Here is a 16,992-nt window from a genome sequence, read left to right on the forward strand (position 1 = left end):
CCGAGATCATCCCTCAGGTATTGGGAGCTGAAATTGTTCTTATGCAAAAGTAATTATTGGAAGTTCAGCTTTGCCAACATTTGATCCAGCCTGACCGTGCACCCATCCCTACATTCACCCATTTCGGAAGCACGTGTTGCCTTTCAGTTGACAAGAGACAAAGAACAATAACCTTACTGTGACTTCCTTGTGCCTCCTCAATGGTAGTGTTGCAAAAATTTCAGTGGGCTTTTCTGACTTACTGCAGTAACTGCCAGCGCACTTACATTTGCTATCACCAGCTGCTGATGTCTGTAGACCTGGGAGGTTATTCACAGGCATCTAGGTAAGGCAGGTCTCAGAATGGCAAGTAACAGAAGTGAGAAAATGGGGCCAATGGTCCATCCCTTGTCATCAAATCTCAATTACCAAGATTTAAGTGGAATCTGAGGTTTGACCATGATACCATGTAATTATGTATGAGAAACCTAACATCTTTTGCACTGGTATTATATTATTTTTAATGAGAATGTAAACATGATCTACAAAAGATATTTTACGTTACCAGCAAGAATTTCCAGAGAGTTGTATCCCAGAATTCTGTCCCACAAAAGCAAGAGTTGATCTGTAGCTAAGTAACCAGAGAATGCTCGTACCATCCATTTAAATGATATTCTTAGACTGCAAGAATGTGGGGAAAAAAACACTATTATATTTCTCTCTAATACACAACAGCATAATTTGTAAACCGCCCAGAGAGCTTCAGCTATTGGGCGGTATAGAAATGCAATAAATAAATAAATAGATTTGTTTATATGGATTTCTGTGCTTTATATTGAAAAGATCACATCTTCGCTAAGCCTTGTCAGCTGGAGAAAATAATTCTTCCTAAATCTGGCATGATACATTGAGTTCAGGCAGGTTCATTCAGAATCTATTTGCTTTTTAAATTTAACAGTATTGCATGCTTCAAAACTGAAGAAAGAAAGTACAATTCAACATTAATTATAAATGCAGAACCTGAACAAGGATAAGAGCACAGTATGTGTTCGCACTGCATGTAAAAGAAGCCTGATTCTTTTATTGCTTTGAACATATGCCTTGCAGCAGTGGTCTTCAACCTTTTCAGACCCAAGATCCACCTTTAGTCCAAATATGCATTTTGGGACCCACCTCTTAATTTTAAAACATATATTTGTTGTTATAACCCACCTTAGTCAGCCTCAGACCCAGTAGTGGGCCCTCACCCATCGGTTGAAAAACTACTTCCTTAGGGCTAAGCTGTACCTGTTTTAGAAGGGCAATTATGCTAGCAAACCACCTTTGCCACACTTAAGTCTTCCACACATTGAAAAGAAATTGACTAACCTAATATTGGGGTCAGAAAGATCCCAGTGAAATCACAGTTTTTTTAAAAAAATGAGATGTATTTGACATTGACTTTGATTTAACATAAAATACAAAACTGTATTAAAATGATTTCTTATAGTACAAGGGTATAATGATACATGGATGGTAACTGCAATCTGTAAGAGCCACTACTGTTAATGCTCACAGAACCTTGATATTGCTCATGTATTTTTTCCTACAGCTCAAAAACCTTCTGGAGGCATGATTTTTAAAAGACACTAAATAGTTAATAACTCCTTAGCTTAACTGCTGCATCTACATAACTTAGCTAGCATGTTATCCAATGAAAACTCATGCAATGAGGTTTCACCATGTTAGTGTCATTTAGACCCCCAGTACATTGGACATGCAATGTTTCCTCCCACGTCCCCTCACTCAATGACCTTTTAGAAAAATCCTTAATTTCACTCTCACTCTCTCAAACACAGAGGGAGCAAAATGCTACAAAGCAACTGACACGTTACTAGTTGGAGAATACATAGAATATGAAATGACACAAGTTAGGGTGGAATATTTTACATATTTTTACATCCTTGGGGCTAATTATGACTCCAATAATACAGGAGGTTTAAAATGTTATGCCTGCCTTTACCCTTAGCTCATCATGGTCCTTTCTGAGAAAAGGCACATTTATTTATTTATTTATTTATTACATTTTTATACCGCCCAATAGCCGAAGCTCTCTGGGCGGTTCACAAAAATTAAAACCATTAAGAACATAATAAAACATCCAACAATCTAAAAACCCAAATACAAAATACAATATAAAAAGCACATGCCATTATGGTGGTAGTGGAGATACTTCTTTTGGAGCCTAAGAGCTTTGGAAAGAAAAGTTAGTCCACTTATGGGTAACTCTCTATGTAACAGTGTGAACATTTAAGAACATGATAGATGAGACTATACAACACAAGAGGCTGTAGGAAATGTTTTGTGGTGTTTGTTTTTGCAGATAACTCTGCCACGAGCCCATTCTATTTATAGATGGTTTAAGAGAGTTCCACAGTACTTTTCAAAATGTACAAAGTGGAATTATACACCCATTTCAATTTGCATTAGTTTTTGTAAGTTTCTACCAGAATTACTAAGCTTTATAGTATAAAACATTGACTTTCTAGAAGGTTTTAAGTTTCAATACAGGTCAATGCTCAAATTTAAGGAAAAATACTTACGGTTGTGCCCCAATTTCTCTCAGATGATAAAACAGTTGTGGTAGATGAGTTTGGAGAAGGTTCTCAAACAGCAAACATAATGATACAATACCCTTTTAAAACACACAGGAAACAAACATATATAAGGTACAAAACCTGCCACTGAACTTTAAAAATAGAAACATTAGAAAATATGCAACGTAGATAACGCATACATTTAAAATACATGCATGACAAGTCAAAGTGATTTGATAAAACTATGTCATGAACAAACAGTTACCCACTGAAACTGTTCCTGTAACTGTTCCTATGACTTAAAAGAGACTTTGTTCAAATTAAAGTATTGTGAGCTTCTGCAAACACGGCACACAAAGAATTATATTATAAATGCTTGCCATGCAGGCCACATACCAATATTTGCGTCCCACAAATTTAAAGTATAATGAAAACCCCAAGTGCACCAAAAAGGGGGAAGTGGCTAGAAAACCTTGGGGTTTGCAGGTTCAGGACTAAACTCCGTTCAAAGCCAGCCCTAGTTGGGAGGCGCCCGATGCATCATCAAAACCCTGCACCCTCACACTGGCAAAGAGCAGAACGGCAGTTGTTTTGACTGTTCTTGCCAAACAGCTCTCTAGCCAGCCCCCAAAAAACAATGATGCTACGATACCCCACGATGGTTTAAATAACCCACTCTGCAGACCATAAATTATGAGAGTAGGTTATTTTGTTCAAATAAGCCATCATGGGTTAAAAACTCCCACCAGACAACATGAAACTCATGATGGATTAAGCCATTGTGGCTTAATTAACCTATCATGGGTTATCGTGACGTCCAAACCCAGTCATAGGAAATCTTATGGGGTCACTTCTTTGGCTTCCTAGAAGTCAACAGTGATTCCCCCACACTTTCACACTTTCAAGCATATCTTTGTAGCCATAAGACTGAGAGTTACACTTTCTTTAAACTGAAAGCTGAACAGTTCTCAGGAAGCTGTACTTAGCATCCAGCACTTTTTCTGCACTCCTGTGAGCCTTCCTTAATCATCATTCTATTATTACTATCATATCTAGTGCTCCTGCTTGTTTTTCTTTCCTTCTGGCCTCAATGTCTCTTTTAACCTGCATCCAATCTATGCATGTAGCTAGAGATGCACAAAACGTGCCCGCTTTGAGTTGGAATGGGTTGAATATTTCCCAAGTCGTTTTGGAAAATTCTCAGAAAAAGAAATGACATTTCCCAGAGTTCATGTCAACAGTGCAAGAACAGGTTAGAATAGCCTTGATTGCTGTTTTCTGTCCTTACAATTTGGCAAGCCTGATAATGTTTGGGAAAGGAGGAGAGGAAAACAACTAGTGAGAAGAGGCGTGGTGCAGACAGAGCCATTACAAGCCAAGGACAAATTCAGAGGAGGATTGGGCTCAACTCATAATGACTCAAGGACATCTGAATTGGGGAGGTTCTTTCCAAATCCCTCCCCCCATTTCCAATTTTTTTTTCATCTCTATATGCATACATCTTTTTAGAACATTTCGTGCACATGACAAAGTAGGATCTAGCTCACAAAAGCTTAAGACTACCAGAAATATGTTTGCACATCACATGTACGAGCCTGATCTTTCCCGCTGAAAGTGGGAGCAGCTAAAAAAACCTAGCTTCTATTTGTAGTTTTGTTAACATTACGCCTGAACCAGGAATTCAAGCTAGAGTTCCTTGTTTGCACTTCGCATTAACAAAACCCCAGCTGGAAGATCCATGGTTCAAACTGAAGAACATAAGAACATAAGAAAAGCCATGTTGGATCAGACCAAGGGTCCATCTAGTCCAGCACTCTGTTCACACAGCAGCCAAGTTGTGGTTGACCAGAGTACCACAAGCAGGACACAGTGCAATAGCACCCTCCCACCCATGTTCCCCAGCAACTGGTGTATATAGGCTTACTTGAGGTAGCACATAGCCATTGGGGAGGGGGAGACAACAAAAAAGCAAATGCTATTTTGGGTTGTGTTAATAAAATTATAGCTTCCAAATAACACAAGGTACTGGTTCCCCTCTATTTGGCACTGGTTAGCCCTCATCTTGAGTACTGTGTCCAGTTCTGGGCACCACACTTCAAGAAGGATGCAGACAAGCTTGAGTATAGCTATGGTTCAATCTCTACTACTTCTAGTTAAGTTATCTCAGCTGGACTGGAAAGACATCTTCCACAGACCTTGGATTGCTACTTCCAGTTGAAGTAGACAATACTGATCTAGACAGACCTGAAATTTGATAGTGTAAGACAGCTGCATATGCCACGGACAGGACATCTTATCAACACGAGATTTTTAAAATCATTTTTGCACAAGCCCCATAAAGTTAAGGTGTGTTTATACAGTGACCTTGAGCTTTCAGAATAGGACACAGTGTACAGGCACAATTTTCTTTATTGGCTTGTTTGATTATTTCCACATTTATATGCTGCCTACCAGGGCTAACCCTCCCTGAACCAGGGTTATTGTAGGCAAGTATTTTGAAACAGAAGGTACAAATTAAATTTGTTCAAAATAAACTTACAGAAGGATGAGAAGAGATGGAATGAAGTCTGAAGAAATAACGCACGTATATTTCACGAAATATCTGATACAACTTGGAAGGTTCGTTGTACAGAAAACAAAGTGGAGCGACTGAAAGGGTAAAAACATTTGTAATCTCAGCTTTGTAAAATGCACAAGTGACAAAATGCATAAAACATGCCAATGAAAAAGTAAAACTAAAGATGCAAAACCTGAAATAATCCCAATCTTTTATGGAGTTAGAATTAAGTACAGAAAGAGTACTGATGTAGCCATGGCTATGGAACAATCATGAACATGGAGCAACCACTTCTCTTAAGACCAATTTAGATTTTGCTCTTTATAATCTATGGAAAAATCATGAGCCAGTTCACACATTTGATCACTTTGGGAGTGCTAGTCTCACAGTTGGTCAAAATTGACTTGAAGGCATCATTTGTGTGAATTGGGACCATCACATGGGTTGCACATATGCAAGCATACTAATTTCAGTTATGGCATTGGCATTTTTGTGAGCTGTCAACCAGAGAAGGAATTAAGGCAGGAAAACATACACTGTCCACATGAAGATACTAGTTGACAAAAACAGCATCTCCATGCAAACCTAACCTGGTTGCAGGAGCAGGACTTAGGAGTAGACTCCTCTTCCAATAATGACCAAGGGGCCCCATTTCCCAACAAGGATTCCTCAATTCATGATAGACAAGCCCAATATAGGAGACGATCTACCGAACAACCCAATTACCACTAATGACATCAAAGGGCTGGAATGCAGGCCAGGAATCAGCCTGAGTCTCTTCAAGACCTCCAGCAATTATAGTGATGGCAACCGTAGGTGAAGATGAACTTCCACAAAAGGAGTGCATGAATCACAAGCTACATGACAAAAACATTCCAAACATGTAGCCAAAACCTAAATGATTTCAAAAGGAAGAGCCATCTTCCACAACATGCATAAATGACCTTCCTTATTCAATGAATCATACCTAATTTCTAATTCTGATTCTAGTATTAAAGATTCACTTACCATACATTGAAAAGCCATGGAAAGGGATTACACCTACAAAAGAAAGATGTTCCATTTTACTAACTAATAGCATTGTTCATGATTTAAGAACCTTGTAGGAAAAATCAGGCTTTGTTTCCACAAAACATTTCTTAGAGAATGCCCACAATGACTTGTGACCACCAAGTTCAATGCATCCCACCATTCATTTATGGTACCCAAGTGACCCAATAAACCTCCTCTTTTTGTTGATGACCAGATTCTGGAATAAAAAAAGGGGGGCATTAAGAAACACTTGGCAGGCGGGTGAGTTAGTCAATGTAATGGGTCACAAATTCTGCAGAGTTGCTTTAAATGCACAGAAGTGGCTAAATGCATACACAACCAAAGCTGTCTGAATCCCTCATCGATCTCTGAGACAGGGAAATGATCCAAGTGACACAATTGCTCCTGCCTACTGATGGCCGAATGGGTAAGAAAAGTGGCAAATGCTTCCTTAGGTAAGAATGTAATTCAATACAGCGTAAAACACTTCTCTAGCATTATCGTACTTTACTGAAAAAGCCCTCTGTGTCCTGCTTGGGGTAGAGGCATACTTAATAGTGACAAGAGACAGGGCTATCTCAACGGCTGTACCAATATTGTGGAACACCTTGCCCCATAAAGTACGGATGCCCCCTGTTTGGATGTCTTTTGCCTTTTGGTGAAGACGTTTTTACTCTGGCAAGCTTTAGCATGCTATGTGTTTCTTTTGTTTAAAGGTTGCTTAATCTATAGTCTCTGCCTCTGTACTTTTATTGTCCTTCTATTATTATTTTATATTGTTTTCAATTACTGTGAGTTTATGGTTTAAAACTATTGTGAGCCACCCTAAGTGGAATATGGCCATTCTGCCTTAACTTAAAATCTGGAAAAATTATTTTAATGTTAACAAATTAATATTAGATTTACACGCGCACACACACACACCACAGCAATTCCCAGTGTGGATAGTTGCCAGCCATTAATCCTACACTGCCTTGGGCTCGGGACTCATAGATCATGATATCGCAGCCTACAGCCCAACAGTATTTCCCCTTTCTCTTCTATGAATAGGAGAATGCTATGCTCATGCAAGAAGGAAGTTCTGTTCGGGTGTTTCCCTACAAGGAATGGAGCAGGAAGCTCTAGTATGAGAAACTACCAACAATGTAAACAAACCTAAAGCGCACAAGCTGACCAAATCCTTCAGACATTGCCTAACTTAAATTAGCCAAAACTATGTTTCAGCAATGAGGAAATAATGGGAATAGAGGAAGGTGGTGTGTTCTACTGCGAAGCTTTTTTTCCTACTGTGGCATCTAAACACCAATCACTACTCCAATCTTTATGATTGTTCTCAGACAGCCTGTGGATGCCCTGAAGAAGAAAAACTGTTCATATAAGGTATATTCATGTGGTAGAGTAATACAGGAACCACAAATTCATGCAAGAGTCTGATTCTCCTTCTATCACAAACAAACAAACAAACAAACCCTGCACTTGGTTTTTATTTCCCCGGAAGGGAAGCATTGATCTTGAAGTTATCAAGAGTCCGTTAATATTTTTGGAGAATGGCAAAAGTTGAATCTGCAGTACCATAAAAACAAATTTTTAAATAAGGTCAGGGGGAGAAAAAAAAACACCAATTGATTCAAGTAGAGAAGTTCCATATTTCAGGACTGAGAGCATTAAAAGCTGCTGACACTACCATGCAAAGCATTGCTTTGTTCTACCATCTTAGATTCAGCTAGTGATGAACATGGGGTCTTTGGAGACCTCTTTAAAGGTCCTTGCCAGCTTGCAGGATCACAAATGCCTGCTTCAAAATGAGTTTATGAAAGTAGCAACTGAGATGTTGCTATATTATTGCTGGGTATTTTTTTTTTAGAAATGTGGGCCAGATGTCTGTGAATTGGACATCAGGGACTGGGGCTCACCCAGACACATGCTCATAACACAGCTGTACATTGGATGCCTCAGAATGATCCTCTGAACTGGAAGTGCCAGGGATTGGGACCTTCTGTATACAAAGCATATTCCCACCACAGAGCATTCTCTGGCCCCATTTATTAAGCTATGAGAGTATGCCCCTGGGCTGGAACAATTTGTGCAACTGAGAAGACAGCCGAAGTTAGGTAAATATGCTGACATTTATGGCCATATTGCGCCACACATTAGACTTATTACAAATGCAGGAGAGCCCTTTTGTCAGCAATGTCTCCCTAATCTTTCACACAAGCAGCCTGAAAAAGAGACAAGCAGACAGAAGAGCTCAGGAACCTGAACAAAGCTTGTAAATGAACATGAGCATCCAGAACGGAGGTTTGGAACAGAAAGACTTGCTGTGCACTTGAGAAAGGAGGACGTGTTTCATAGTGAAGGGAACACTACAAGGTTCACACTCTCCACCAAACCCTGTTGTCTCTCTTAACAGTCCAAGTGCAAAAAATAATTTATAAGAATCCACTGAAATTGGTGCAGTTTTCCCTTTTCCCACTAGAGGAGGCAACAGTGTAACTTTCTTTACCATTTGGTGGATAAAATACAGCATATTCTTCCATTCCAAGTTTCCCTGTGAAAAGTACAGAAAACAGATATATATACAAAGAGGAAGAGAATACAGGGTTTTCTCAACTTTAAAATGTAGACCCGACACACTGAAGACAGTGAAATATAATTGGGAGATTTGGAAGTATAACAGTACAACCCTACAAAGTTGCAAAGCAGAGCAATCTTTAAAATAATCTACCAGTATAGGTAAGAAGCAACAATGAATAGGCTTTGTACAGATCTAGGTAACATATATTAAACATATGTTATATTAAGCCTCATCAAATTTCTACATGTATTTTACATATGTTTTGGGACCCAATCCTCCTCCGCATTTCTGACTCCACATGCAGGCAAGTCTGCTGCTCGTGGTTGAGAGAGAAAACTGAGTGGATCTTATTGACACTGGATGCTAAAGTAACATAGATGTTTGACATCTCCTGCAAATCTTTTTTATTTCAAAGCGGCCGTGTGAGGCTGCTAGTTTAATTGGGGAATTGGTCCTGGGGGTGCTATAGCAACAGGTTTGTCTTTGTGTATATACACATAGGCACCATGGCTCTCACAAATATCACAAGTATTCCATGTCTATTCTATTTTGTAGAAAACATACATTTGTAGATTTTGTATTTTTATGATGGGAATAGAAATAATATTCAACACTGCAGCTATTTAAAATGCTGAAATGTTTCACTATTAGACAACTAGAAACAAAGAACAATAAAAGCATGCATATCCCAGCTGCCTTTACTATCTCACCAACAAAAAAGTTGGGATACATGTATTTTTTTTTTTCTTGGCAAGAATAAAAGCAGTTGGGGTCTGTCAGCTGAAAAACACAGTAAGGTGCGGGAGGAACCCACCTCTCCCCAAAACACTGGTCTTCCACTTCAAATTACATTGTATAGAAGAAAAAAAGATGACAGAAAACAAAACCATGGAAGTACACATAATGAGCTGGTTCACACGATCACTGTCAGATAAACAAGCCATGGTGGCTTGTTTTGCCTGGCCCACTGCAGCTTTTCATGTTGTTCTAACCATGGCAGTATGGCTTGTTTGAGGGACTCTTGTTGGGTTATTTGAGGGTTGTTTCCTCCTCAAAAAAGCCATGTCAGTTGGGTTCAGACAACATGCCAAGCCATAGCTGGGCAGGTGATTATTCCAATCACAACCCAGCCATTGTGGCTTGTTTAGCTGCTGATGATTGTGCAAACAGGTCCAATGAGTAGTTCTACCTTGTAGCAGGACCTGCACAACTTGTGACCCACCATGCCAAATGTAGCCCATCAGCCCTGTATTGTAGACTGTCAGGTGCTTGGCAACTCACTGGTTCTTGTAGTCCCAAGGCAGTCTTGCACAAACAGGGGGCTATTAACTGTGGGCCACAAATATATTGTTCATAAGAGCGCTCAGACTTGTTTCAGGAAGATCTGGTTCCAAATACAAGTCCAACCATGACCACCACCAGCAGACCAGAAGTGGGTCACACACAACGTAAGTCTTTATAACTACAGCAAATAAAATATTTGTTTCTTTACCTCGAATGTACGACTTGGGTGGAGTAGCACTGTTGTATGCAAAGTGCTCTAATACCGAAGTGTCCCGAGAAAAACAAAGTAATACCTGCAAAAAGAAAAACGTAGAGGAGTGATCAGAAACTGCTCTGATAATAAAAATCATGAAGGCAGGAGCCGAAATTGGCAGTTAAGTTTTGCAGGAAATGTGTCACAAAATATATACCAGGCTAGCCTACCCAACAATTATATTCTGGATACTTTGAAGAAGGGAACTTAAATACATGAGTTCCCAGTAACATGCAAATTGACTCTCAGATTTGGAGCAAGACACATATAGTTTTATGACCAAATCAGATTTGCTCATAGTTTTATGGCCCAAAGATGCAGGAGAGAACATCTGTGACCAGGTCTCCTGCTTCCCTATTTTTCATTTAGAAAACTTGATCAGGGCCATTGTGATTGCCGGAGGGGGGGATTATTCCTCCCCCCTTCCCCTGCAACCACACACACACACCATTCCCCCAACTTGATCGCAACCACACACAAGACTACTATTTGTCCTGCTAAGAAAACATACAGCACTGTACCGAATTAATTTCCAAGAGTGCTTCCATCTCTTGAAAATCTAAACAAAAGAACTGGCCTTTTAGGCAACTAATGTAAGTCTGAACAGGAAGCACAGTTTATCTTGCCTTCATTTTACCAGGAATGCTTTCAATGCCATGGCAATATTTCAATGTGCATCATCCGTTCAGACAGCTCCTTTTTGTTTAATATTTTTATAAACACAGTCATCTGATAATTATATTTGTCAAAGAAAAGCAAAAATGTCTTGGAAAAACCTCTGTGCTTCTGATAGAGGACATAATAATTTTCTAGCTGAGATATGGTTTTACCTTCTTGCACAACTTACTATTTTGCAATTTTACTTTTTTTTTTGGTCAAACAAAGTGCCTTTATCTTAAACACATACTTTAAAGTCAACATTACTTATCAGCTTGTGATCCTATCCAAACTGTTAACATATACTACACCCAGCAAAGTAATAACAAACAGGAAAAATTAAAAGCTAATTTATAACAACTGAGGTGAACAGAATGCAGAAAGTAAACTGCTGGTGACAGTTCAGAGTGTGGATCACTTGCAAAGGTTCCGCTTTCTGCCACACAAGGATTAGGTACAGCCTCTCAGCCTTCCACAGGAAGAATGCGACCCCTGTATTTCCATGAGTGAGAAAAGTTGAGTTTCGACATCTCTGGACAGACATTGCTTGCAACCCAGTCTATCTACATCACTACCTACCCACTTGAATTTTAAATTTGCCTTTTAATGATGTGCTGCTTTTAGTGATGTATTGGTTTTAAATGTTTTAATTAGTTGTATGATGTTTTGATTTTCTTGTCTTGTTCTTTCTAGTAACTCTGCTCTGGATCCTTTTCAATCTGGATTCCGTCCTTTGCATTCCACTGAAACAGCCCTTACTAAGATTACCAATGATCTTCTTACTGCCAAGTCTAAAGGCCATTATTCCGTTCTTATTCTCCTTGATCTAACTGCAGCCTTTGACACGGTTGATCACGATCTTCTTTTAGATTCCCTTCATGACCTCGGATTTTGTGGATCTGTCTATAACTGGTTTGCCTCCTATCTAGCGGGTCGCTCTTTCAGCGTGTTGGCTAATGGCAGCTCATCTTCTTCTTTTCCCCTTTCAGTAGGGGTTCCGCAAGGCTCGGTGCTTGGCCCGTTGTTGTTTTCTTTATACATGTTGCCCTTGGGTAATCTTATTCAATCTCATGGCCTCCAATATCATCTGTATGCCGATGATACACAATTATATCTTTCATCTCCGGATCTTTCTCCTGATGTTCACGATCGTATCTCGGCATGTCTTTCAGATATCTCAGCTTGGTTGCTTCATCGTCGTTTGAAACTTAATATGGCAAAGACTGAATTGCTTGTTTTTCCTCCTAAACCTTCTCCTCATCTCCCATTCTCTCTTACTGTCAATGATGTTACGCTTACTCCGGTCAAGGAAGCTCGTAGTCTTGGCTTTATATTTGATTCCTCACTCTCCTTTATTCCTCATATCGAGTCAGTAGCTAAATCCTGTCGTTTTTTCCTGTATAATATTGCCAGGATTTGATCATTTTTGTCTGTCTTTTCTGCCAAGACTCTGGTTCATGCATTGGTTATTTCTCGGTTGGACTACTGCAACCTTCTTCTCACTGGCCTTCCTTCTTCTCACATCAGTCCATTGGTTTCTGTTCACCACTCTGCTGCTAAGATCATCTTCTTGGCTCACCGCTCTGACCATGTTACTCCACTTCTGAAATCTCTTCATTGGCTTTCAATTCACCTCAGAATCCAATATAAACTTCTCCAGTTGACCTATAAAGCTTTTCACTGTCTAGCTCCTTCCTATCTTTCCTCTCTCATCTCACACTATTGCCCCGCTCGTGCTCTTCGCTCCCCTGATGCCATGTTTCTCACCTGCCCAAGGGTCTCTACTTCCCTTGCTCGGCTTCGTCCATTTTCTTCTGCTGCCCCTTACGCCTGGAACGCTCTTCCAGAACATTTGAGAACTACAAGTTCAATCGCAGCTTTTAAAGCTCAGCTAAAAACTTTTCTTTTTCCTAAAGCTTTTAAAACTTGATTTTGTTCTGACTTTATACTGCTAGTTTTACCCTTCCCGGTGCCTGTTTGGTGCATTCTCTTCCCCTCCTTATTGTTTTATTATGATTTTATTAGAATGTAAGCCTATGCGGCAGGGTCTTGCTATTTACTGTTTTACTCTGTACAGCACCATGTACATTGATGGTGCTATATAAATAAATAATAATAAATAAAAATAATAATGTTGCATTTGTGTTGTGCCCCGCCTCGATTCAGAGGGAGAGGCGAGTAACAAATAATTTTATTATTATTATTATTGATGTATAGGAAATGGGGATACAACTGTAATCAGGAATTATGAAAATGGGGGAGCAGGTAGTTTCCTCACAGCGGAGACTTACACACCCACACATATACAGTGGTGGCCAAAATTGTGGACACTTCTTGAAATGTTCATGTTTTGCAACTTTGCATGCTTATAGAAAAGGTTCCATTTCACGAAATTCAAATGTTTACATATCAATTGAAAGACGTGATTCACGTGATACAACAATCCTGCTTCTTTTCCTGGGTGTCCAATCAATTCTTTTCTTTGGTGCCATTGCTCTGTTTATGATGTACGTACGTACACTTTTAATTTGAGAAATACTTCAAATATTCACACCATCTCCAATTGCGCTTCAGTTACAGAACAAACAGCAAAACTGACTTTCCCCAACTTGAAACATGATGTATCGCAGCTACTGCCATGTGATTGGACCCGAGAACAAGGGCTGTGATTGGCCAGTAGGGTTTGCAATTCCAGTGGCAAAGAGCACCTTTTATCAGCTTAGGTTGATATACCAACTACGCCCTTATCTGGACAGTGATAGCCTAGCTACAGTTATCCATGCTCTGATAACCTCTCGCTTGGATTACTGCAATGCGTTACACGTGGGGCTGCCTTTGAAAACGGTCCGGAAGCTTCAACTGGTGCAAAACAGGGCAGCAAGGTTATTAACAGGGACTGGCTGGCGAGATCACATTACGCCAGTCCTTTTCCAGCTTCACTGGCTGCCAGTCCAGGTCCAGGCCCAATTCAAAGTGCTGGTATTGACATTTAAAGCCCTAAACGGTTTGGGGCCAGGTTATCTGAAGGAACGCCTCCTCCCATATGTACCTACCCGGACCTTAAGATCATCTACAGGGGCCCTTCTCCGTGAGCCCCTGCCAAAGGAAGTGAGGCAGGTGGCTACTAGGAGGAGGGCTTTCTCCGCTGTGGCACCCCGGTTGTGGAACGAGCTCCCCAGAGAGGTCCGCCTGGCGCCTACACTGTACTGCTTTCGTCGCCAGCTGAAGAGCTTTTTATTCACTCAGTATTTTAACACTTAATTTTAACTTAAATTTAAATTTTACTGTTTTAACTCTGTATTTTAATCTTATATCAACTTTGCTGTGTGGTTTTATCCTGGTTGCGCTTTTTATACTGTATTTCGTAATTGTGTTTTAACCTGTTGGGTTTTTTACTGTGGTTTTAATTTTTGTGAACCGCCCAGAGAGCTTCGGCTATTGGGCGGTATAAAAATGTAATAAATAAAATAAAATAAAATAAATAAAATCCGCTTCTTCACTCAATCCCACCTGTGTTTGTTTTTAGACTAAAGTAAGCATAACTTGCACTGAAGATACTTGCATTCTGTTTATTGTATTGAATTCAGCATTAAATTCTCTTTCAATTGATTTATAAACATTTGAATTACGTGAAACAGAACATTTTCTATAAGCATGCAAAGTTGTAAACCATGAAAATTTCAAAAAGTGTCCACAATTTTGGCCACCACTGTATTTGTATATCATACACTTACCACACAGAAACAAAACAATCCTCAATTTCCTTCACAAGTGATGTCATAGAATCATAGAATAGCAGAGTTGGAAGGGGCCTACAAGGCCATCGAGTCCAACCCCCTGCTCAATGCAGGAATCCACCATAAAGCATCCTTGACAGATGGTTGTCCAGCTGCCTCTTGAATGCCTCCAGTGTGGGAGAGCCACAACCTCCCTAAGTAACTGATTCCATTGTCGTACTGCTCTAACAGTCAGGCAGTTTTTCCTTATGTCCAGCTGGAATCTGGCTTCCTTTAACTTGAGCCCATTATTCTGTGTCCTGCACTCTGGGAGGATCGAGAAGAGATCCTGGCCCTCCTCTGTGTGACAACCTTTTAAGTATTTGAAGAGTGCTATCATGTCTCCCCTCCATCTTCTCTTCTCCAGGCTAAACATGCCCAGTTCTTTCAGTCTCTCTTCATAGGGCTTTGTTTCCAGACCCCTGATCATCCTGGTTGCCCTCCTCTGAACACGCTCCAGCTTGTCTGCGTCCTTCTTGAATTGTGGAGCCCAGAACTGGACGCAATACTCTAGATGAGGCCTAACCAGGGCCGAATAGAGAGAAACCAGTACCTCACACGATTTGGAAGTTACACTTCTATTAATGCAGCCCAAAATAGCATTTGCCTTCCTTGCAGCCATATTGCACTGTTGGCTCATATTCAGCTTGTGAGCTACAACAATTACAAGATCCTTCTAGTTTGTAGTATTGCTGACCCAAGTATCCCCTGCCTTGTAACTGTGCATTTGGTTTCTATTTCCTAGCTACTGGTGCTGAATCAAACCTAGTGTCAAGGATTCAGCACAGAGGTTCATATTATACCAGCAAACAAGTGTCTTCTGCTGATTAATATAAATGTGGGCAGAGGGGTGGTTTGCAAGGGAGAATTGGCAGGCAGGTGCTTAACATTCCCATTCCCAGAATAGTTGTTTTTAAATAGATATTGGCCTCGTCTACACCAAGCAGGATATTGCACAATGAAAGCGGTATATAAAAGGCAAGAGTCACACCAAGCAGGATATAGTGGTATGAAAGTGGTATATCACATGTGTCAACGGGCCCCAACAGTTGGAGTGCACTTCAATACCGCTATAACACATTAGTGTGGCTCCTTCCTTTTATATACCGCTTTCATAGCGCAATATCCTGCTTGGTGTAGATGAGGCCATTGTTTGTTTTTTGTTGGTATTTTATGCTTTTTATGATTTTAAATTTTGTATATTTCTTTTTAATGTTCACTATTTTTAACTTTTGTAAACCGCCCTGAGAGCTTTGGCTATGGGGCAGTATATAAATAATAATAATAATAATAATAATAATAATAATAATAATAATAATAATAACAACAACAACAACAACAATCAACTGTGCCCTGAAAATTCCCCTTTTCCCCATAACCAATGGCTAAGTAAAAAAACAGCAGCAAAATATCCAGAAAGGCATTTTGAGGGGAGTACAGGTGGTCAGCGGGTCAGGTAACTCCACTGATTTCCCCCTGCAAATGATTAATCCCTACATTTATATGAAAAGTCAAGTATGCTTAAATAAATAATAAGACATGGACTTATACCTATAGGTAGCTGCCTAAAATTGCTATGGCCAAACTTTCAAGGCAATTTAATTCTGTTTATTTCTGTATCGCGTAACATTTTCCTTGATGAATTACACATATAAGGGCACATACAACATACAGTTTGGTATATCGAAAAAGAATGAACTGATTTTGCATATTTATCCATCGTCCCCCAATCCGCAGCCTTGACGGGCTTTGAATAGCATCTGATTATTTACTCCGATAGAGAAGAGTCCGTCCTGTTGTTAGTTTTTCAGAGCTAATCCATTTGGAAAGTGGTATTTGAGCCTCTCATCCATCAAAACTGTCAAGCAAGCACTAACTGAAAAATATTTATTAATACCGATGCCAGTCAAGAAGCTTCCCTTGAGTATGAAACTTAGTTTTGAATTAGAAGTGCATTCCTCAGAATGTCATAACAGAATGAAAATAACGTAACAAAAGATTTATTAAGGATTACAAGTGAGACCTGCAGTAAAATGGGCAGTGGGCCTGCTCAGTCTTCACTTGAGGGCACTCCCCACAAAAAGAAACACACCATACAACTCCCCCGCTTGTGGATGGTGATCTTTTGGTTACATAAAGATCTATACTTGAATGGATCTGTTAAGATAATTGTAGCATTAGTGAAGATGCACTTGGTGATATAAATTCTGCTAGGTAATTTTTAATTAATGAATGGCAACATGTATATTTATAATATGCAGGATAAAAATGATTTTTTTGTTTGTTTTAATTTCTTGCCACCA

The 16,992-nt window shown here is 39.7% G+C and overlaps 1 protein-coding gene across 2 annotated transcripts in view; it reads right to left on the reverse strand.

The window, feature by feature from the left end:
* TBC1D19 (TBC1 domain family member 19) overlaps positions 1 to 16,992 on the reverse strand; it is a 79,633-nt gene that overhangs the window by 12,309 nt on the left and 50,332 nt on the right. The window contains exons 14-19 of one of the 2 annotated variants that reach the window (XM_063135615.1): positions 10,212 to 10,296; positions 8,648 to 8,692; positions 6,121 to 6,153; positions 5,095 to 5,204; positions 2,562 to 2,653; positions 545 to 660 (exon numbers count right to left, since the gene is read on the reverse strand). In XM_063135615.1, the coding sequence (XP_062991685.1) occupies positions 545 to 660; positions 2,562 to 2,653; positions 5,095 to 5,204; positions 6,121 to 6,153; positions 8,648 to 8,692; positions 10,212 to 10,296 (481 nt within the window). The remainder of the gene's footprint in view (positions 1 to 544; positions 661 to 2,561; positions 2,654 to 5,094; positions 5,205 to 6,120; positions 6,154 to 8,647; positions 8,693 to 10,211; positions 10,297 to 16,992) is intronic. The other variant, XM_063135616.1, reaches the window with a different exon arrangement.

Source organism: Elgaria multicarinata, chromosome 10, assembly GCF_023053635.1.
Source record: "Elgaria multicarinata webbii isolate HBS135686 ecotype San Diego chromosome 10, rElgMul1.1.pri, whole genome shotgun sequence".
Classification (NCBI taxonomy): Eukaryota; Metazoa; Chordata; class Lepidosauria; order Squamata; family Anguidae; genus Elgaria; species Elgaria multicarinata.